This window comes from Onychostruthus taczanowskii, unplaced genomic scaffold, assembly GCF_017590055.1.
Source record: "Onychostruthus taczanowskii isolate IOZ18803 unplaced genomic scaffold, ASM1759005v1 scaffold76, whole genome shotgun sequence".
NCBI lineage: Eukaryota > Metazoa > Chordata > Aves > Passeriformes > Passeridae > Onychostruthus > Onychostruthus taczanowskii.
The window spans coordinates 2,377,518-2,401,169 of record NW_024505450.1 but is presented as its reverse complement, the minus strand read 5'-3'; the positions used below and the strand labels follow the sequence as shown (position 1 = coordinate 2,401,169).

Here is a 23,652-nt window from a genome sequence, read left to right as displayed (position 1 = left end):
TAGCAGATTTTCTTGGACAACAACACTATCTTTTGCTGCCTGGAGCTTGTACAGGCACTCCCTTTCCACATGGAATGTTTCCTTGAAATGCAGGTGTGTCAGATGTGTAAAAGACCTGATACACTGGAAACAGCAAATGGGAAGGATTTTTATCAAGTTACGTAATGAGAACATGCAAAAAAAAAAAAAATCCAAGTTCTGTAAGCAAACAAAGTACTCCTACTGATTTTCCTGTTTAGAATTAAAAAAATACATTTAGGATTTGAGTGGGTTGAGGAGGTAATGTCAGCCACTCTCCCCAGCTCCTCGTTGCTGTGAACCAACCTAAAAAGCTTGCTTATATAGGTCACTTGAGAGGTTTGTTTATGTGTGGCTTTCTCTGGAGATGGAGAGAGCACTGCCAAGTGCTCAGGGTTAGGCTTCTCCCCTCTGTAAGATGTAGCTGTGGAACTCTGAGCATGGTTCATTTTGTCATTTCTCAAATGAAATGACAAGTTTTTAACTGTGTGGGGATCACGCTTTGAAAGCAAGAGGTAAATTCTTTTCCCTGTTCTGTTTTTTCCTCAGATTCGTTACATTTCACAGACTCAAGGTTTGCCAGGAGAGCAGTTGTTAAGCATGGGAACGAAAACTGCAAGATTTTTCTGTAGAGAAACGGATGCACCATATTCTAGTTGGAGATTAAAGGTAAGCAGTAGAATGTAGTGGAAAACAGCACAATATTCTGTGAGCAGAGAAACGAGAGAAGCCAAGATTCACTACAAAACCATTATGTCCCTGGTGCATCTCCTGTGGTTTTTAGCAGCTCCTGCTCTTTATCCCTTCCATTTTTTCTGTCCCCCAAGGTGCAGTTGCCAGGCTGTGCTGTGGCCAGTTCGTGGCTGCCAGGTGGGGAATTCAAATTAAGCCTTGTATCTCCAGAGGTGCTAAATGAATGTGTTTGTTTGGTTTTGTTCTCTTTTTTGCTCCATTGCTGCTTTTGACTTCATGTAAGGAATTTGACTCTGAGGTCCACACTGCTCTGACAACATTTGTCCAGAACTGGCTTCAGTATCAGAAATTCCTAAGAGAAAAAGGAGATTAAGAAATAACATGGCTGTGTACAGCTAATTTCTTTTAGATTTCCTGCTAAAACAGCCTTTGTTTGCTGAAAGCTGCAATACAGTGAGTGCAGACAAAGTTAAAACAAAATGTACTTTTGTGTTCTGCACACCTTGCTTCTCTCTAAGCAACATTATTGCACTCTGGCCATAAGCAGAGCTTTTGCTTCCCACGCAAATAATTTATTTTTAAAAAATTTTGTTGCTTCATGGCCCAACTTCCCTGGGTTTACAGAGGGCTCAGGCAGCAGTTGGGGCTGACAGGGATCTCTGTAATAACAAACAGCTGCCAGCTCCCAGCACGAGTTGCATAAGTCCCCCAGCAAGTTGGTAAATCCTCGGCAGCTCTGGGGTTATGTAACATATCTGCAATTACACCCACACCTGGTTAATCCCTCCCTCTGCTTTCTCAAGCACTCGGGCTTTAGCTGACACTTTACACCTGCCTTCTCCATGTTGGAGTGAGTTCTTGGTGCTCCCCAGTTCCAGGAGCTCTTTGTCACCTTGCAGAGGTTAATTAGGAGTTTCAATGTGGGCAGTTGCTCATTACTTGTAGTTTTTGTCAAAGTTCATTTTGGAAGCTTTTCTGTAATCTGAGTGTTAAAAGCTTTTTCCCTGAAGTCCCACCTTGCCTCTTGCAGCACCAGCCTACTGGTGTGGTGTTGAGGAAGGAAAATTGTAACAGAAGGTACTATACCAACTCACAAACCATTCATTCTCTAGGGTGTTTTTGTTTCATACTGAAATATTTACATTATTTACACCACTTGTTGTGTATGTGGAGGAATAAAAGTATAATAATAAAGAAAAGAGAAAGAAGTTGAACAGATCCTGACTGGTTTTTGGTTTATTTCTTTCACAGTGATGTGATATAGCTGCTGCTTGGGGTTTAAGGTCTGAGTTTGAGAAAATTGCTAAAATACAATAATACAAAAGCTGTGATATATAAAAATACAGTAGTTTCATTAAACTGCTCCATGCTAGGCTTTCAGCACTTCCTGTGTGATTCATAAACTATCTGTTGTAATCCAGTACTGTGATTTGTAAGATGTAAAACAGTGTAGTTATTGTCTTTTGATTTAGAGAATGAAAGTAGCCAGTAAAGCAGCATACAAATATATAACTGATATACTAATAATTTGGGAAAAATAATCGTTTTAGGTCAATAAGTACATAAAGTCACTGTGTAGTTATAGGTGACCTTTATTGACAGATTCTAAACTCAGCTTTCCTTTTCTTTTTGTTGAGACATTGGAAGAACATGAGGCAGAAACAGGTATGAAGTCTAAAGAGGCCAGAAAGTATATTTTCAACAGTTTGGATGATATAGTGCACGTGAGTATTAAAGCCTCCTTCCTCTGCAAAAGGAATGTGTGGGAATGACTGGTGATTTTAAAATGTTTTACTGGTTTAGAAAGAAATGCTTTTTGGAATATTATTTATTGTGTCGTAGTCATATTCACTCTTCTTTGCTTCCCTGAGGAAAAAGTCTGGCTGTGTCAGCCCTTTGAGTTTTTAGTCAAGTTCTTCCTTTTCCATTGCTTGTGTTAAACAGTGGAACTTGTCCTTGTGGTGGGGGAACCCTTGAATTTAGTGTAAAATGTATAGTTTCTCTTCTACCTTATTTGCCACTGTGGCAAAGGATAAACAAAGAATGCATATGGAACCTGCTTTGTTTATTGTTTGATTTCCAGTATAGTTCTGTTATCTTAACAATATAATTCTAAGTGTAGTTTTTTTAAATTTTGTTTTTAAAAACATAACTGTTTCCTCAGTTTTCTTTAGCTTTATACCTCTCTGGTCAATAAGAAAAGGCAATTTTTTGTTTTTGTCTTTCACATTCTGAAAAAAGGATCAAATCTTGTTGCAAGGCTGTCATTAATATGTGCTTGAAATAGTTTTTTGAAGATCAACTCTACAGTTTGAGTTTAGACCATAGAAAGATCTTTATTCCAAATCTTACTTCTTAAATTCCAGGTCTCAGACTGGGATAAAGCCTTCAGCAGTTTTTAAGTGGGGAGGTTGCAAGGGGGGAGTAGTGTGCAAGCCTAAAAAAAGTCACCAATTCCAAGCCAGCCATTTTGGGTTAAGACAAATCTACTGTACATGTGATACATTTTATCACCATGTGATAAAAATGCTGAATGTTAGTATTTCATAGCAGAAAACAGTACCAGAAAGAGTTAAACTAATATGCATGTCTTCTATCTGACTGTTTTGCTCTGTGCCAGGTGAACATGGTGATGGATTTGGAAGGAAGTGACCTGTTGGCAGAGAAGGCAGATAGGAGGGAATTTGTCAGTCTGTTGAAGAAAATGTTGCTTATTGATGCTGATTTAAGAATCACTCCAGCTGAGACCCTGAACCATTCTTTTGTTACCATGAAGCACCTCCTTGATTTTCCTCATAGCAACCAGTATGTAACATAGAAATCTCTGTTGTTGCAATTCATTTGTATAAAAGTGTTGTTTCTTCTGCTATCAGAGAGAAAAAAAACCTTTCATCATTTTTGCAGTGTCTTAGAAAATTCTTTCAAATGCTTGCAGTATTAGATACATCTGTTGGGTCAAGGAAACTGCTTGAATAACTGTGTTTTTATCTAAAAGTAACAGTTAGAGCAATAGATTTCTAAGTTGGTTTTATGTATGATTGTTACAATTCCAGCACTGCAGAAACTTGAGTGTGATTTTTGGAAGTATGAGGAGCCCTAGTTCCTGTCAGTCATTGAAGGCTAGGGTAGGCATTTCCTCTTGAGGTTAACATCTCAGATACTTCCTTTCATGTATTGATTAATGTGGAATATATTGAAAGATTTTTGGGGTTCTGGAGTTGTATATTTCACTGTGGATTTCCTAAAGTTGCAAGCATTTCACTGAAAGAGCAAGCTTTTTCCATCTATTTAATTTCCTATCTTTCCTGTTTGTACACAGCTGTTAGAGCATGGTGTTAAATGGAAAGAGAAGGAAACAGCAGTATTTTCCTTGAATTTAAATATGCATCAGAGAGGCTTGCTGTGACCATAGTAACAACAGTGTTTCTGTTTTTCTACCTGTGGGGATGATCCCATTCTGTGAAACTGGGGAATGTGAAGTTTGAACTAATTTTTCCCCCTTATTTTGGGGAATTGCTTTTTATCTTTAACGACATGAAATGGTGATTAAAGCAATTTATTTCCTGGTTCTGATAGAGTGAAGTCCTGCTTTCATATCATGGATATTTGCAAATGCCGATCAAACCTGTATGACTTAAGCAATTGCAATAAAACATCACTTATGAGATCAGTTGCCTCAGGCAGTGCAGCCAACCTGACTGCAAGCTTTACCAAAATTGGTCCAGTAAGAAGTCAGGTAAAAACAACAGTTTATGTTTTTCTTGGTTTGGTTTTGTTTTATTTTGTTTTGTTTTTACTGTAAGTTCAGTTAATGTAGTTTTTCTAATTAATTTAATAATTGGAAAAAATTACATCTGTTAAGTGGCAAAATCTTCTGTCTTTTCCTCTTGTTTTTTCCTAATGTTTTCTTAAATCATTTAGAATGTGTTTCAAATTAAGTTACAAGCTGGGGTTGCAAGTGCTGTGTTCTGGTGCCCTCCAGTGGCCCAGTGTGATGGCTTCCTGTGGAATGGATTTGAAACCTTCATTTTTATAAGTTGTTTTAGTTATTTACTGTATAAAGTGGTGGGACAAGTGTGTGAGAGATGTAGATTCACAGTTATAACAACCTTACCTGTGTTGAATTTGTTCCCTTAGGCATTAACTGCATCTGCCCACTCAGTTCTGCACCAAGGGATTCCACTGCAGGCAGGAACTGCTCAGTTTGGTTGCAGTGATGTTTTCCAGCAAGCACTGATTATATGTCCTCCAGCTATTCAAGGTATATTTATCTGTAATTGTCACAGTTCCTAAAATATGAGTGTTGCTGCTTGGCTGTTAGCAATATTTGAGTTTTCTGTTATATCCACTTAAGGTTTATATTTAAACCGACTTAATTACATCATTAAAAATCAGCGTGTGAGTCAGATGCAGATTCATTGCACCTTTCTGAAAGAAACAGCAAATCAGCACCTGCAGAAAATGATTTAAGCAACCCAGAGCCCATCTTCATGTACTGTACAAACACACAGATAAATTTATGTCTTGGATAAAATAGGAGAAAAAATGTGAAAGGAGAAGCAGTAAGGAGGGTGTTCTGAAATAAAATTGGAGAGAAAACAGGAAAGATGGAGTGAGTATCAGTGTCTTATCCTAGTAATAGTCATTTATGGAAATGGGAAGGCAGTTTATACTCTTTGCTTATTAACTTAGCTTGATTATAGTCTTTGTTCCAAAGATGTAATTTATTTGTTTTGGTGATGTTCAGCTTCATGTTGAGATCAGGCCTTGAAGTTATGGAATTTATAGGGAGTAGTTTTTTTAAGAATGACCTTAGTTTTCCCTCTGCATTTTAAAGCTTCAGAAATCACACTAGATGCGCTATGAAATGAAAAAAAAAAACCAGAAATATTCAACCTAAGCTTAAAGCCCAGGAAGTCTTAGTCTCTTTAGATAAAGACAGATACAGCAGACTTTATCAATAATATTTTTTGTGGCAGCTGCATCTACCTTGAGTTCCAGAAACTCAAGAAAGGTCTGACTATTCACAGGCTGCTTCACACAGATTTCCTTCTGAGCAGTTAATTGTTTAAATTGTATGTCTTCTTTACACAATGACATACTCCATAATAAAACAAAACACTATTGTTTTCATTATTCCCAGATGAATAAAGTGATTTATGGAAAAGGAAACAGCACAGGCAGACACTTTATCTGTGATTTGTATACTGTATTCTTAATGTGATGATAACTTTCCAAATTTAATTTCTGCTACAGCTGAAGTGGAGGGGTTATATTGTTTTCATCACATAGGTGAAGAGTTGCTGGCACAGATGAAAAGGGATATTAATGGTATCTGGCACTCCTTCAAAGTTTCCCAACTTGGCTGCTCTGTGGAGTATCTGAAGTGCTAAAACTCTCTACTTCTGTCAGAGTTAAGATGCTGCTCTTCTAGATGGCTGTGGGGAAAAAAAAATCAGTCAAGTACATTTTAAAATGAAAAGCTTTGAAGTGCGTGGTTATAACTGAGTATTGTGTTATGACATGAGAGAATTACATCAGATGAAAACTTTCTTTCATCCTCTACTGTAAAGATTACAAAAAAAACCAGCCAAAGCACTTACAAACTTCAGTGTAGTAATTCTTTAGTAGCTACCTGTGAACACCCATGCTTAATCTTTGAGTAAAGCAGGAGGCATGAAGTGTAGTTAGAAAATGAGATCAGGGATATCTTTTCCTATTTCCTAGCCAGTATTTTCTTCAAGCCTGGCTGTTCTGTTGCAATGTCTGTTAAAAAAATTCCTCTTTCATTACAGTTTGGCATTATTGTTTAAAAAATGTTACTGTTGTAAACATTACAGCATTGCTATACGTGTTGTAGTTTCTTGTGACAATAATGAAATCTATACAAGGCATGAGATGTATCTTTTTTGTCTTATGCTCTGGTGAGCAGTGCTATAGTTTGCATTGTTTAGATGAAGAGAGGAATAGGATTATGGATTTTGCTGCAGATATTTGATGAACTAGATGGGAGATTTTACATTATTTCCCACTAAAGAGATGGTAGCAAAGAGGGACATTATACATGTGGCATTGCTAGCTGTAAAAGCTGAGAGGAATGTGTTTCAGCCTGCTGGAAATACAGAGCATGAGATGCGCAGGAGTCCATTCTGAGAAGCTTTGAAATTCAGTTCTGCTTACTTTTGCCTGCTTCCTTTCAAATTATTTTAATGTAGTTTGTGATGAAGAGTTACTGCTTAGCTCTGCAGAACTTTCTGCCAAAGTCATTCCTCTTTCTAGTAATCTGTTCCAGCTAGTAGCTATTGGCAGTTCCTTCTGGAAACTACAGCTCAAATATTTGTGCAGATAAGTTATGGAACAAAAAAAAATGTTTAGGTGTTAATTTGTTTGGCTTGAAAATCTAAATTATGGAATTAGGTCATAAACACATTTTTAAAAATGGTGAAATGTTTTAAAATTGTCCTCTGTGTTTGCTCAGAAAATATAAGCAAGACTGCTGTTTGCCTAAAGCTTGGGTATGTGTTTTTTTCCCTGCCAGGAATTCCTACAAACCACAGCAAACCCACCAGTTTCTCCCTGAGGGTGGATAATGCAGTTCCACTGGTGACCCAAGCCCACGCAATTCAGCCACTACAGATTCGAGCAGGAATCCTTTCTCAGGTTGGCCTGCTTTAAAGCAAAGCTCTTATTTAATTAGTGACTGTTTTGAAATGTAGAGTTCTGTTGCAGTCCCTCTCCTGGTCTGTGCTGAACTCCATGCAGCAAGTGTAGCTTGAGGGAATTAATTGCCTGTGCCATAAAACCTCCTGTGCTTCCCGGCAGGCGTGGTCCAACCAGACGCAGCAGATCCTGGTTCCTGCATGGCAGCAGGTGGCACCAGTGGCAGCTCCAGCCACATCTCTGGCCTCTGATCCTGTGGCTGGCCCACAGAGGCTTGGAGACTGGGGGTGAGTCCTGCTTTTGTGCCACAAAAGTCCTGCTTTTTTTTTTTTTTTTTTTTTTTTTTTGTGGTGTGTGTGTTAAATCTCAGTGGCTGTGATTTAACAAGGCTAGGGGTGCTGGTGGGAACGACCTGCAGTATAAATCTGCCTTTCCTTTTCCCCAGGAAGATGATTACCCAGGGCACCCACTACAGCTCAATGATACCACAGCCTCTTTTAACACATCAGATAACCTTGTCTGCCCCTCAGCCAATTAGTGTGGGCATTGCACATGTTGTCTGGCCTCAGCCTGCAGCTACCAAGAGGAACAAACTGTGCCAGAACAGGTCAGTAGAATATTTCTAAGAACATTCAAAGACAGTGTACCTGTCGTTGTTTTGTGGGCAAGAAAACAACTTGTAGAAGTGACATCTTTGCTGGACACAATTCCTCCTAGACAGTCTTTTGGGAAAATGTGTCCTTTCTCTTTAAGTTACTTTGGTAGTAGACTAGATGGAACAATACTTGCAATACTAATTAGTTTTAATTCTTTCTGACTAGTATGTGCCCATCATGGTAAAATGCTGTCTTTACAGGCTTTGGGAAGGTATAAGAATGTACTGAGGTAGCTCTAATGAGATATTCCTAAGTTTACATGAGGCAGGATATATCAGGTTTAGACAACTGCAAATAAAGAGAGGCTGTATAGCAGGGTTGCTGTGTGCCTTGCAGTCATCTTTCACTGATAGCCAAAAATACTATCAGTGAAAAAAAGTATACAAAAATTTTTCAGCTGCTTACTGAAGAAAATATGCCCCAGTGCCATGCAAAGGTGTGGGATGCTGCATAAGGGGGAAAGTGTGTGGGTTATGCGGGCAATGTCAGTATTAAGTAAGGGGTTCATCTGGAGGCTACCAGCTTTTGTTTTCAAGGAGAATCCTTGCAGGAAATCTAGCTGGATTTTGTTTGCTTGTTTTTCACCCAAACAGGATTTTCATTTGTTTTTATCTTTATGAGAACGTGGAATTTTCAGTAGACTGTGTTCGATGTTGATGTCTTTTATATTACATACTTGATATCTTTCTTGTTAATATCTGAAACCATTCTTGCCAAGTATTTTTGCCTGTGTTTACTGTTCTGTGTTTTTCTAAATTGGTAGTTTAGCCTACTTTTCCTGCTCTTTTTCTAAATTGGTGATTTAGCCTACATTGCCTGCTCTTTTGTTAAATTGGTGACTTAACCTACATTGCCTGCTTTGGTTTTGTTGAAAACAGCACAGGAAGAGATTCACTAAACGCCAAATTGTCGTGTTTCCTCCACAGGAGCAACATGCTACAAAACACCAATATCCAAAATTCAGCCTTTATCTCTCCAAAGATCCTCAACCTGAAGGCTGTCAAGAGAATAAGTTGCATAGAAGCACAGGACAATCTCAACTCGGAGGGGCAGGAGGGCGGCTGCTGCGAGGCCTCGCTCGGGCTGGCCCCCGCGGCCTGTGTGCCCAGCAGCCCGCGGCAGGCCCTGTTCCTGGCCGGCACCCCCAGCCCCGCCGTCAGCGTCATCACCATCAGCAGCGACACCGACGAGGACGACGTGGCGCGGGCACACGCGCTGAGGGAGTGAGCATCTGCCTCGGGTTTTGTTAGGATTTACTTAAATACAGCTGTCGTAGCGATTCAGCTTTGCTATTTCTCACATTCTGTGCTGCTGTAGTGTGTGGGTCTGGGCTTCACATGAGGGGATGGTGAGCTCTGTGCACCCAGCAGGGAGACAAAACAATTCCTGCTCCAGCTGGGCACCAAGGACAAATGATCCCAATCTCAGCCCTAAGAGCGCAAACAGCGTGGGCTGGAGAGAGAAAAACAAGCAGGATGGGAGTGTAGGGGCTGCAGCTGGAATTGGACAATGAACTGCAATGTGCACATGGAGCAGAGCTGATCCCAGGGAGAGACCCCGTGAGCGCTCGTGCATTTTGGGACCATTTGGGTTCATCTTGTGCTGCCCAAGGTGGATCCATGAAGGAGATCCTTTGAATGAATCCCTGCTTTATTCTTTAGCTCCGTCCAGCCTCTGCTCTAGGGCAGCCTGCACAAGGCATCATTAGCACCGATGCCTTCAGGTTTAGATTTCATATTTTCCAGATTTTGTACTGCTTCGGTATAGAACTCTGAACTTCATATAAAGTGTTAGCCAGTTCTCTTCACAGTCTATTTAGACAAAACAATCCTTTCCTAGCCCAAGGACACCATTGCAGATTCAGGCCCAAAAATTGTAAAAGAGCAGTGAATTGAGGAGAGGAAACTGGGAGGATGGAGGTTCATAACCTGAAGCTGTAATTGGACAATTAACCCCAATATGGAAATGGACCAAAACTTACAAAAAGTGTGAAAACTCATCACCAGTCATCCATCTTGGGTGCATCTTGGGTATAGCCCCAGCCAGGCTTTGTCCTGCCCAAGGTGTATCCCTTGAAAGCCTTTTAATAAATCCCTACCTTATTCTTTATTTAGACTCTGTTTTAGGTCAGCCTCTCTAGGCATCAGCACAGCAGATGAATCTGAGTTAAAAAAGGACAAACATTGTTATTCTAATCAAATTTCAGGAGGAAGTTAACTCTGTAGCACTCTGTTATTGAAAGGGAGCAGCACTGTCAAAAATCTACCTCATTAATCTGTGTGCGTGTTACACCTTTTCAAACCATAGGTTTTTTAGGTTTTTTTTTTTCATAATGCCATGTCCTGTTTATTTGTTGAAGAACAATATTCTTGCTGTATATACTCAATGGTACCATTCTAGCAGTGTCACCCAGTTGATACTATTACATACCTGTAGGTAAAAAATACTTCTCTAACAGTGTGAAAAGGTGAACCTTTGGGTGCAAAAGCAGGTGCTGGATGTTGTCCCCCAGTGGAGTTTTCTTTCACAGAGCCATCACAGAAGCATGCAAGGCTTAAAAGTTAATGTTTGTTTGACTTCATCCTTACTTGTAATAATTCTGAGCTGGAGGAACACATATTTTAAATCTAAGTTTGTTGAAAGTTTCAAGGCTCTGAACTGCTGTAGTAGAACATTTTAATCTACTTGTTTTAGTATTGATTCAGTAAAAAAAATTATCCATTCAGTAGGTTTCTGAAAAGAACACCATAAAGGTTTAAACCTGGTTTGGATGTAAAAGAAGAAAGGAATTGGATGTTAGTTTACATTTCAGGGGCCTTTTGTAGTAATGGGCCCTTTTTTATTGCGGAGTTGCACCTAGGTGAGTGATGCATGGTGTGTTTGCTGACTGTGTTTTTGTGTGCAGGTGTAAAGGGAGCCTGGAGTGTGAAGCCTGCCAGAACACCCTGAACATTGACCGCGTGTGCTCCCTGAGCAGCCCCGACAGCACGCTCAGCACCAGCTCCTCGGAGCAGTCCAGCCCCTCTCCTTGCAAGAGATCCAACAGGTGAAAACTCAGGCTCCTTGCAGCACAAAGAAAGATATTAATGTACAGCAGCCCCAGTTGATACTAAAAAATGCACAAGTTTCATTGTGTTGCCAGCTGGTGAGGGTAAATGGTCTGTTTAAAAATTGATTTGCCAGCCTACAGTTGCACAGCACAGACTGCTCTGTTCTCGTTCCTAACAGATCTGTCTTGCTGCAGTGGAAGCTTTCAGAATACTGAATGAATGGTGTTCACACAGAAAATATAATCATGTTGCATGCAACTTCCTTTGGGATAAAATTCTTATGGAATTGCAAGATTAAACAAGCCTGAGTAGTATGTGACAGATTTGGTCACCATATATTTTTTTAATTTTTGCAGCCTCTGGTTTTCCCATGGTGTATCTTGTAAACTTTCATGACATTGATGCCTTTTTTCTTCTACTAAAAGTAAGGCTCACTTAGGTGAAGACTGTTGCTGTGAACAGCTTTTATTTGTTTTTGTCTTCACTGCCTCATGTCTAGCCTGAGCCTTCGGCAGTTTCATGGTGCAAAATGAATTCTAATTGAGGTCTTAATGGAAAAAAAGTTTGTTTAGAATAATTAAAGATTCTTTCAGAGCATGTATTGACAAGGAGGTGGAACTCTGAGTCTGCATCACTTAGTCTTACTGGTTGGTAGTTAACACTGTCAGTCCTTTGATATTCTTTAATATCAAAACATTCAAAAATTCAGGTAACTTTTTATAAAGACCTACTTGATTTTAGGGTATTTTCTTTGAATTGTAAGGAACTGACCTGTAATTTATTTCCCCTTGGTAATTCAACTTTGTCAATAGCAGAGGAGTGTGTTGGATTCCGGTTTCAGTAGCATTCTACTTGTATTAAGTCATATAATTAGCAACTCAAATCAAAAGTCAATGATCTAGAAGTAGAATTAGTTGGTCAGTAGTTGTCACATTATCACTGTTACTTGAAAAACTACTCAGAATTACCTGATTCAGTTAGTTAAATCTTCAGACTTTTGTGCTGGCTCTCACGGTGTCAAAGTACTTTTCACAGAAAGTTAATTTTCATAAGTGATTTTATTTGTATTGTCCTATTTTAAACAACATGCAGAAAGGACATGTTGCATGAGCAATAAAATCACTAAAGGACTTGACCATATGTTTAGGCATTAGTGAATTCACTGCTGTTTCTTGTATACTTAAAGTTAAGCACACATTCCATCAATTTTTAATATAAAGAAATTACCTCTTTTCTTTGAGCCTTGCAATTTAGGGGTAGGATGACTTTGAATGTATGTGCTTGTGTAATTACAATGCATCATTTTTATCCATTTATAGCGGATATCCATTTATTAATTTATAGTGAAATTATAGTAATTTCACTGTAAATTTAATGTGTTAATTTAAGAAAATGTACCTCTATCGTGAAAATCTCTTTGCTTCATTGCCATACTGTATTTTTTGACAGCATGTCAGATGATGAACAGGAAAGTGGGTGTGATACAGTGGATGGTTCCCCAAGCTCAGACTCCTCAGGACACGACAGCCCCTTTGTGGAAAATGGCTTTGTAGACAATAACAATAAAAATAAGGAAGCAAGAGCCTCAGTTAACCCTGAAACCAAATCAACTGTTTGCACAGTAGTGGTACCACCCATGAGACTTGAAAACAGGTTGCATCTTGAGGAACAGATGGTGAATACAGGTAAGTTAGTTTAGGTGTTTTTCTATGCCAGTAGATAAGAATAGAAGTTTTGGTATTTATTCAATATATTTATTCAATATATATATATGAAAATTTTGACCTACTCATACAACTGCAAATTTGTAGTAACCACTGCTAAACAGTGCTAGGGTTTGACTTTAATTGGTGTATTGTATTATTATTTCTCCCTGCATGCTTAAGCAAATGAAGCCTTGTCTAACTTTTGCCAGAAGAGAATAGTGACAACAAAAACATAACATTGTTTATTTTTTTCTTGGAAGATGCTCCGTACCAGCCACTGAGAAAGGGTCGATCTGTCCTGGGGAGAATAAACCAGTCTTCTGTGGTGGGGAACCGTCAGCAGAAACTGACATCAGCATTCCATCAGCACCATGGAAACTTCAGTCAGGTATGTGCACTCACACCCAACAAGCTCCAAACGTGGAGTTGGAGCAGTTGAGTTCCAAACTGAATGCTCACAGTTTCAGTTGCTGTCTGTGGCAGCTGCAGGTTTTCAGCTTGATTAGAGAAGTGTCAGAATCTTGAAAAACGGATTTCAACTTACTGGGCAAGTCATAAGTATCTTTCATTTTGGGTAATTTTCTTAAAACAGCTGACTGTATTTTGAAAAAATAATAGAAAAGCCACACTGGGAAAATTGTCAATGTTTGCACAATATCAAAACATGAGATAAAAAAAAAAATAGGTTAGCATTTATTATTCCTACATCCAAATGCTAAAATACTCATAGAGTGCAGGTAAAATCTGCAGCTGTATCTCAGTGTTGTTCTGTCAATAGTGTGCATGAAAATGTTTTAGTTTGAGTATCCAGAAGTGAGATAGAGGTCAGCAAACCCAACTATTTCTTACCTTTGCTGCCAGGCAATGAAGCTGGAGGGGAGATGACACTGTGATTGTAGTTCCATCCAATGTTAGTAGATACCTAAAGCTAATTTAAAAGTTACTTTTATCATTGCCCAACAACACAGCAAATGTGTCTGCTGTGGCTGAGGACTGAAGTTGACACATGACAGCAAGCTTAAGCCCCTTTTAATTAATTATCTTAGAGCTGTAGCTGCATTGAGCTTTTGGTTAGATAGCTGGAGGTGCATTAATGTTAGAGCAGTACCTGTTTGTGTAAGTCTTGCAGAGAAACTGTGAATATTGTCAGTTAAATGCTAAATGAAAGCATGCTATATGTAGATAAGAGGATTTAGCAATAATGAGTTGAATAGTTTAGGTTGAAAGAAACATTTGGGTGGGTGACACAGTCTCCCCTTCTGCATGATTATGCAAAAGGATTGGATTAATTAATTCTAAGCAAACCTTAATATGATCAGCATGGTATTAATTTTTAATCTCCTCAGTGTCTGCAGCTCCTCAGCCTTTTGGCAGAAAGTGTAGAACACTATTTTCATTACAAGAATTTATGCTGATCCTTCCTTCCTTGGTAGATGCCCTAAGTAGTTTGAAGTCTGCATCATTTAATGGGAGTAATTGATTTTTAGTCTTTTCTCTTTATAACTGTTAATGACTGCCACATCTTCCTGTGATCATAGACCTAGACTTCTGTTTGCCTAGTTGTCTCAGATATTTTTCAATCCGTTTATTATTTTTTCTGCTCTCCTCTAAAATTTCTCTCCTATTTGTCCTCTTTGTGCCTCATTATGGTGCCCAAACTGAATGCAGCACTTCCAATTGATGCCAAGCCAGTGCTGAGTAGAGTGGAATAAGCACCTTGCTCATGTGATACATGGTATTTCTGTTAAAACAGCCCAGCATGGCATTTTATCCTTTTTTTTTTTGCCCTTTGCAAGAGCATTAAAATAACTTGTGTTCCGTTTTCCATCTCTTATTGTCTGTGCTGCTACCTAAATAGCTAATGTATCTTTTTTTTGTTCCGTCGAAGCATTTAATAATCCCTGTCTCTATATTCCTCCCGATTTTAAGTTGACTAGTTTTAGTGCATTTTCCTCCATTTTTCCCCCTCTCTGTGCTCCGAGGATCGCTAAAGCCCTGCCCATTTCTCTGTGTGTGTGTGGCCAGGTCCAGCACTTCGCCTCGGGCCCGCAGGAGTGGAACGGGAACTTCGCCGCGCGCCGCCAGCAGCAGCAGCAGCAGCCTTTCCTCCCGGCCACCGTGGCCAGCCACGCGTTCTCCCTGCCCCAGGGCAGCCCCAGCCACCTGCCAGGGAGCTCCCACCTGGGCGGGCAGCCCGCCATCCTGCCCTACGCCTCGCCGGCGCCCGTGGCGCACCTGCTGGCCTCGCCGTGCGCCTCCAGAGCTCTGCTGCAGCACCCGGCCTACGGCCTGAGCCACGCCAGCGGCATCGTGCACCAGGTGCCCGTGGGCATCAACCCCCGCCTGCTGCCTTCCCCCGGCGTGCACCAGACTCAGTACAAAGCCCTCTTCCCGCCCCACTCCTACATCGCCGCCTCGCCCGCCGCCTACGCGGGCTTCCCGCTGAGCCCCACCAAACTCGGCCAGTTCCCGTTCATGTGAGAGCTCGCCGCTTCGAGGAGCTGGCACGGAAGTTTGGTTCAAGAAGAAACATGGTGTTTATTATGTATTAGCCATGGCACAACAGGAAAATTATTTTTTTGAATCATGTAGACTTGGGTGCAATTTAAACAACTCTGAGCTTTAAAAAAAACTCACTTTTAATGTGTTTTGCACATTTGGTATAACTTGTCTTTGGTCATGTTATCTTCTTATATAGTAACTTTAGACAGGTGACTTATGGGAGCAGAAATCTGGTTTTGCTCCTGCTATTTTTTATAAAATTGCCTTCTAACTAGTGCAAGACACGTCTACATTTGGGAAGCCATTCAGTGTACAGAACTAGAGCAACAGATGCACATGTGTCAGCAGTACGGTGTAGAAGTAACTCGTTCGTGTTGCGTATCTTGGTGTTTAAATGTTGAGTCACTTATCTAAAAGTTGAGCTGTTGTTCTTCACATTGCATGTGTCTTTTGCATGGGCAAAGAAAAGGCCTAAACATTGCTCTTAAATGTTGTTGTCCTAATAATCTCAGCTGCATTGTAAACTGTTCCCACACATAGTGCCTTAAATATTTGAGGTTGTTAATGTTATTACTTATATATAAATGTTGAGGACTGCAGCACTTAAAAATTCAGATCTGCTGATTTTTTGATAGCGTAATGCTCATTTTGGGTTTTGTGTGGTATTATTTTAGTATTTGGGTGTATTTTCCTGATTGAGAAGGCAGCATGTTTCGCTGTAGCCGAATTTTGCTGTCTTTTTTTCCCCCCCCAGAATGATCTAGGTTCAAGACAGGACTTTAGTAGTGCTTAAAGAAAGTTGATTCAGTAGCTATTGAGTAGTGACACACAAGACAGTATTTCATACTGGTAAATGGAACTGCAATACGACCTAAGTAGTTTATTTTAAAAGTGTTTGTCTAATTGGATATAATAAAATGTTTAGAGGTGAGGTAGGCATGACTGACTAGCTAATGAAAGGAGAAGCCAAGTGCTCATTGATCCATGATGTGGTTTCATCTTAGCTTGAGCGAACCATGCAGTATTTAATAACAAGTAGCAGAATATTTACTGTTGAAGCTTGAAAAAGATGTGAGTTCTTTGTGTGCAATCTTTCATTTATGCATGGGAGAGATTTTAGTCTTTTTACATGAATAGTATTTGTTTTAGCCTGTTGTGGGTGTTTGCTTATTTAATACATTCCGTCAGGGACGTAAATTACATGCTTTTTGCATTTTTTTTTTTCTCCTTAGGAAGTGTGTCTTTTCGTTTTTTGTTTTGTTCAAATGAAGTTGCTTTTGCAGCACCAAAGACTTAATCATCCATTTCCTATAAAAGGTAGCTACTTTTTCATAGACCTCAAGTATACTGTAGTGTAGAGATGGGATTTATGGAAGGTATTAAGCTGAGGCTGTGTTTTAGCTTATGGGCAAGTAATAAATTGTATCATTTATCTTGAATGTATCATAGATAAGCTGCTATATAATGATTGCCACTTCAGATAGCTGTGAAATTAGGTGATTAACTAGTTCTTTCTTAGCCTTCTAATTTCTGTACAAGTCTAATTACATGAAATAGAAGCTGGGTTTTGGGTTTGGTTTATTTTATTTTATTTTTTAATTTTTATTTTGTTTTCATGTTTGAAGTGTCGTAACTACTATGCTGTAAATGATGGAAGATGATTGCATATGTTTTTTTGGGGTGTGTTATTTGCATCAGTATTTTATCTCCATTAACTTTGAGCTCATCACTGCATATAAGTGGATGTATTAATGTAACTTAATTTTTTTATGTTTTCATATTGGCATTGTGTAGACACTTAAGAAGCTGCATCTTGCAGGCTTGACTTAACTTTTTGTAAAACAAAATCTGGAATACAATCCTTGCAATGTTGACTGGAATAAGAGTGCAAAGCATTTGAGTTTAACTCTGTCAATAAGCTAATAACTGGTAATCTTTTTCTTTACTCCACTAACACAAGCAGTGTTTTATTTAATGAATGTCTGAATGAAATAAATGTGCCTACATTTGATTTATTTTTTAAGTAATAACTAAAATACAACAGTATTAGAACATTAAAAATAAAAAATACCAGCAGTACATTTTTAATCACACTGAAAATTAAGAAAACTAATTTTTCCCAAAAGTTTCGATGTTTTTAGTAATCAACTCTATGCATTTTGTACAAGTGTGTGTGTATATAAAGTATACATTAGCAACTAGGAGTATCCTGATGAATTTGAATCTTACCAACACATATGTAAAGCCTAAACATGGGGAGTCAGATTGGATGTCCACCTTTACCACTTCAAACTCGTGCTGTTTTCTGTTCACTCCCTTTTTTTGGTGCTCACTCCATTGCAGGCGATGGACACACCAAGAACCACCAATGCAAACAGAGCACATTGATTTTTATTGTGGTCACAAAAAAAAAAAACAAAACAAAAAAAAAACCAAAAAAAAACCCCACAAAACCCCTGCTTTTTCTTCCTTTTTTTTTTTTTTTTTTTTCCTGGGGCCATGGGGATCATCATGGGTCTGATGTATTTTCTGTACTTTCTTTTTACTGTGCTTAAGGTTTGGAGCTGACGTGCTTGTTAAATTGACACGGTTCTCTGTGTGTCACCACAGTGTCCTGCCCTGTGCAGGGAAGGGTTGCTGGAAATGCTCCCCAGATTAGATCTGCTGCTTTTTTCTTTGTATTGTAATCTTAGAAACGTCTGCGTTTTAAAGAATGAAATATTTGGGAACCTGTCACAGCTTAAATTCGACACACCATGTGACTTTCCCCCCTCCTCCCGCAATGTACTCTGAGAGAACAGACTCTTGTCACTGCAAGTGTCTGGGACCCATCTGCAGAAAAAAAAGCTTTCAGGGTGAGGGTCTTTTCTGTGAAAAAAGTCATCCTCTGAGAAGCATTTTTACTCAACACCGTTTTAATGCCTTTTTTAAATAAAACACTGCATGACTACGGAATTGCATATCTGCATATTACTTTAATTTGCAAGGTTTTATATTAATTTCTTGTGTTCGGTTTTTAACTTCAGGGTGTTTTATTGGTCAAATATGCTACTGTATTAACTCCTTTTGTTTTGTTTTAATTTTTAAATTTTCTGTTTTTACTGCTAATTAACGTGGTTTGTGTTAAGTAAAAGTTAAATCACACTGCAAGCTGTAGGAAGACTTGTTCTAGAAACACCCAGTGATAGAGACTTGATTAATGAGGTTGAACTGTTACTGTTTAACAATTTGTAGACTTGTGGCTTTTTTTTTTTTTGCTTTGGATTTCTCTGCTACACTAGTTCGCCATGTAGCAATTGCACTGTGCAATATTACAATATGAGGACTGGGAAAATTTTTTATGGATGTAATGTCTCTTACAGTTTGCGATAGTATTTCTTTCTAGTTCTCAGTGATTTAAATGTGACCAAGCCTTCTGTACTTTGTCACAAAAAGCGGGTTTTCCAGGTGACTATTTTGGTGAGTGTCAAAATAAGAATTTATGGTGTATTACTGTCAAGATTCACTTTGAATTAAAATATATATTGCAGCAGATGACTTCTGGTGGCTTTTATTTTTTGCTGTGTTACATGAAGGCAAAGATGATGAAAATTTACCGAGAGGGCTCTAAAATTCTGACGTGATCATTCAACTGAGCTTCTTTCTGAAATTTTAAATTTTATTAGTAATAAAATTTAAAATGTTAGCAACTCTCCGTAAACAGGGTTCAAATAGATCTTTTTATATAAGAGATGGCTAGGTTTTGTTTGGTCACAGCAGCAGGGTTCCAAATTCCTTTCTGGGAACTTTAACTGGATGCTGCTGATCCACTTGGGATTTGCATTTTGCCTGCTATATCTCATTGGCATGGCCATTGATTATGTTGACGCCATGTCAAAGTCTCCTTCCTTTAATGCTTTTCAATATCTGTCCAATTGGTAGAATTAGATGTGTTTCTTGAAGAATATTTTGTATTATTATTTGAGAGGGCTGCTGGAATATGAGGAGAGGGGACTGACACTTTGTCTGTATTTTGTGGGTTTGTGTCCTGCAAAGATGCTCCTTCTTCAGGCTTGGAGGGTGTATTCATTTCTTCTCCTTCTGTATAAGGAGTTGGTGGTTTTTGCATATTGTTAGAATTGGAGGGTGCAATTTACCACCAGCAGCTCAATCCTTCCTCCAGAGAGTCTTGAGAAGCCATCTTCAATGCAGCCACAGCCCGAAGGCTCTTTGTTCTGGATATCCCACTTTTACAACCTCAGAGGAAGGTGATCTGGCCCAGATAGCAGCAGGCACCTCGCTGCTGCTGAGCTTTGTGCCAGGCTGGTGGCAGCTGCTGCTGGGCCAGCAGGAAGGTGCCCCTGCTGCCAGAGATGGCCCCACATGTCAGTGGCTGCAGATGGCCACCTGCTATGGACCAGGCGTCTCTGGAAGGCACACTTGGCCCTGCTGTTGTCAGCCAGATGTGCTCCCTCTGCCGTGGGATTGCAGTGCTTCTGAACCTGGTGGGTGGGTGCACACAGGTGCGTGTGGGGAGGGTGGTTTCTGTGCCTAGCACTGCATTTTAGGGTCAGTCAGAAATGAAATGTAAAAGACTGAAATGACAGTGCAGTGTATTTTTGATACCAGAATATTTCCGAGTTGACAGAAAGCTTTAAATTGCTGAATGATCAGATCCTGCAGATGTGGATCTGTCACAGGGCTTGCTCTTCAGTGCATTTGGTCACAGTGTCTGCAAAGCTTTTCCTGCAGCTCTGTGCCTCAGGTGATGTGTAAACACCTCTGTCCAAATTCTGCAGACACCTGTGGCTTTGAAAGCTGCTTCCTTTCCCTTCTTTACAGCTAGCCTCGTGTATTGTTGACCCTTAAATGCATGTTGGTATCTAGAGCCCACTTTTCCCACAGCAGATAGGGCCACTGGCTCGGTACATTTCACACTCTCACTTCTGGCAACATAGAACAAACAAGGAAAGGCAGCCTGAGCCTTTCAAAGTGAATCCTCTGCCTGGGAAGTCCTGTCTGTTCTTGTTTTCTATTGGTGATGATGTCCAACTGTCCCCTGGGTTCTTTCCCATCCTGTGGACAGGCTTACAGTTATGTGTAAGTCATCTTCCTCTTTTAACTGTCTTTAGGGTGACAAACACTGGTTTAAAATTTGGTATTTTCCCTGTCACTGAACGCAAAGGACAGGTTTGTACTGCGGCTGTGATGGCAAATTCATTCAAAGAAAAGCTTCCAGAGTCAATGGGGCTGTCACATGCAGGGACTAAGGGGTTCAGGGTGAGGCTGTGTTGTCCCAGTGAATTAGCCTGGCTTTTCAGCAGGACGGATGATCAGTCTGGGAGGCGAGAGAGAAGCTGCTGTTTGGTACAGCTCACAAAGCAGTGCTGGTGGCCGTGGTGGAGTCACACTCATCACTGCAGCTCATGCACAGTGTGAGTGCAGCTCCTGTAGGGGACTGAGGCAGCACAAGTGGAAGTTTTGGGGGGGTTGTGGGCAGTGCTGCTCCCCATGAGAGCTGTACCTGCCCTGCAGACCTGTAATGTTCAGCAGGTGCTGTCTGAGCAGTGCAGAGTTCTGGGAGCACCAGGGGAAGGCTGCAGCCCCTCCTGCCTCTCCCCACACTGTGACTGTGACTGTCCTGCTGTGCAGGAAGGCTTGTTAAGTCATGGGTAAGGTTTGACGGTGATTAATGTTAATTATATCTTCCTGCCTTCCACCTGTAGGAAGGAAGTTGCGTTTTCTCTCTCAGGAGGGGTGGGCTTGTGCTCTAAGCCGGTTCAGATAATTCTGCCTGCCCTTGTCCTGGGGAACAGCACTGAGTATTCTTTGTTAGAATAATAAAGCTTTATGCTGAGAGGATGAAATACACATTTGGATGGATTCTTCTCCTTAGACCCTGAAATGGCAGGTTGGAGCATCTGCAGCCTGTTGGCAGAGGTGTCTGGAGGCTGGACTCCGTCCTGTGCTTGTGTTCGGGGAGTGAGGCTTTAATGAAAATGAAAAATGCCAACTGTTCTGCTGCAAAGAGATACCATGGCCTGCCACCAGCTTCACCGAGAAGTCACTGCCTGGCCACAGTCACTTCTCATCCATGAATGAAATCCTCATCTTATGGGTTCCCTCATAAAACGAAGCAAGACTTGGGACGCTTGCAGTAGGTCTAGTGCAAGCAAGGCAATTTTGGATCTGGGAAAAAAAAAATCAACGCAACCCAAACAAGATTACAAAAGTTAAGTTCAGGAAGTAGCTAACTAAGTTGTTTGGTAAGACCCCAGTGATTTTTTACTAGCTGTAAAAGATCCATTCCTCATTCTGGAAAATACACATTCTTAAAATCCTTTGAAATAACAACTCAATCTGCTATTTGTATTTTCTACATAATACATGCACACACACGCTGTAATGGAAAATTAAGAGAAAACCATAATGCTTGAGAGTTAGACTGAAAAAAGTGCTGTGAAAATTAGCTTATTGATGGCTCTATTTCGAAGTCGAGTTTTGTCAAAACCTAGAAAAATTGGAAAATGGTGATATGAGGTTTGTGCAGGGCTCCCTGAGGGTGCCAGCAGAGGGCTCCGCACTAAACGTGCTGGCCCTGGATTAGGCGGAGTGATGAGCAAGCTGCATTTCACTATAATAATCATAAACTGCCATCTTTGCTCGGGATAATCGCTAGCAGTCATCAAGGGAAAGCTAATTTTGCACGGAATGAATTAGTGATTTGGGGGAAAAGCAAAACGCTGGAAATGGGACAGCATAATTGCGTTGGTGACACCGGGAGTGTGCTGAAGCAGTCAGATAAATGTGTAATTATGGGTTGTCAGGGTTTTGGATGCTGCCAGCGGCTGGGTACCAGGGTGTCAGGCTGTGGCTGGCCCGTGCTGAGGTTTGCTCCACCTCAAACATGACTTCTAAGAATTTCTCAGCACGGCAGCTTCCAGCAGAGCAGGATTTCTGGGGGGCTGGGAGAGCTTTCCTGCTTGTAAGCAACGCTGCAGCCTTTCAGGATCAGCTCTCGGGGTCCTGGAGCGTGTTGTGCCCCAAACCCACCTTTGCACTGCTCCTCCTCCCACCATCACTGCCTGTTGCCCGCAGGCATGGTCTGGAACTGGAAGAATTCACGGATGCAGTTCAGGAAAGAGACGATACCAGGATAAAGAATTCACGCTGCTTCTGCTGCAAGCAGGACTTGGGGAAAACGCTAAATGGACTGCCCCAGTGCTGGGTGTGACCCCTCTGCTGTCCAGAACATATCTCGCGCGCTTCGTGCTGATTTCCCGGTGTGCCTTAAAGCAAAACAGAGGGGATCCTCTGTCTTGGAGCTTCCCTTTGAGTCCGGGTGTCAGAGCCCCGTGCCAGCCAGGGCGGGAGTGATGGAGCGAGCACAGGAGAGGGGCGACCAGAGATGACCCCTCCTGTGCTTTTTGCACGGCTGAGGACGGGGCGGCCACTTTGGTCACCTCCTGCGGTACCCTCGAGCTCCTTTATTCCCAGAGCTGCTCCTGCGCTTGCAGAAATCCTGCCAGTGGTGCTCGGGCTGCTTTGCCGGGAGGAGGTGCTGGCTGGTGCCTGGGATAACGAGGGACATCTTTGGAGATGTCCCGGCCCGGCGACTCCCAGCTCGGGACATCAGCTGGCAATGCAGGGTTCGCACAGCGAGCAGAGAGGGGCTTTCAGCCCGCCCATGTCGCCGCACCGCTGCGAGCGGGCGCACCTCCGTGTACACCCAAAGGCAGCGCCGGGCACCATCGCTCCAGAGCACGGCGGAGGTGACACATCCCCGGGAGCCGCTGTCGCGCCGCCCGTGCCCCGGCGGGCGGGGACCGAGCCCTCCGCCCCCGCGGCCGCTCCCCGCTCCGGGCCCGGCCGCGGCCGCGCTGCTGCTGCTGGCCGTCATCGTGGCCGTCCTGCCGAGCGCCCGCGCCCAGCCGGGTAAGCTGCACCGCGGGAGGAGCGCGGGAGGAGCGCGGGGCCGCCTCACCTGCGGCGGGCCGGGCCGCGCTGCCCCGGGGACGCGGCGAGAAGGGGAAGCGTGCCCGGTGCCCGGCACCGCCGGGAGCGGGGAGCGCCGGGCGCTGCTCTTTGTCTGCCGCATGCCTCTCTTAGCGAGCTGGCGGAACAGAGGCTCTCTGTGCGCGGGGGATGCTCGGGTTTTGTGCCTTTCCCCGAGACAGCCAGCGCTGCCGCCACCCGCGGGCTCCATGCCTGCCTGCCTGGCGCATTTCCTATGGGACGGGATAGTTGGGTTAGGTCTCGTTCCTTGCGGGCAGAGGCTTTTGTTAAAGCCTAGGATCAATTCTGGTGATTCTGTGTGTGTGTGATGGGGAGGAGGGGAAGATAAGGAGAGGTTAGGAGAGAGCAAAGCTCTACCGGGATCTGAGCTAA

At 41.7% G+C, this 23,652-nt stretch overlaps 1 protein-coding gene across 4 annotated transcripts in view; it reads left to right on the top strand.

Annotated features, from left to right (window-relative positions):
* The window catches only part of HIPK3 (homeodomain interacting protein kinase 3), a 68,602-nt gene extending 49,785 nt beyond the window's left edge, over positions 1 to 18,817 (top strand). For all 4 annotated transcript variants that reach the window (XM_041423321.1, XM_041423322.1, XM_041423320.1 and 1 more), the window contains exons 4-16: positions 568 to 687; positions 2,349 to 2,435; positions 3,332 to 3,516; positions 4,288 to 4,447; positions 4,849 to 4,972; positions 7,250 to 7,371; positions 7,534 to 7,658; positions 7,817 to 7,978; positions 8,954 to 9,250; positions 10,933 to 11,073; positions 12,527 to 12,762; positions 13,044 to 13,171; positions 14,809 to 18,817. In XM_041423321.1, coding sequence (XP_041279255.1) covers positions 568 to 687; positions 2,349 to 2,435; positions 3,332 to 3,516; positions 4,288 to 4,447; positions 4,849 to 4,972; positions 7,250 to 7,371; positions 7,534 to 7,658; positions 7,817 to 7,978; positions 8,954 to 9,250; positions 10,933 to 11,073; positions 12,527 to 12,762; positions 13,044 to 13,171; positions 14,809 to 15,264 — 2,343 coding nt within the window. In that variant the 3' untranslated portion in view covers positions 15,265 to 18,817. The remainder of the gene's footprint in view (positions 1 to 567; positions 688 to 2,348; positions 2,436 to 3,331; positions 3,517 to 4,287; positions 4,448 to 4,848; positions 4,973 to 7,249; positions 7,372 to 7,533; positions 7,659 to 7,816; positions 7,979 to 8,953; positions 9,251 to 10,932; positions 11,074 to 12,526; positions 12,763 to 13,043; positions 13,172 to 14,808) is intronic.
* The last annotated feature ends 4,835 nt before the right edge of the window (positions 18,818 to 23,652 follow it).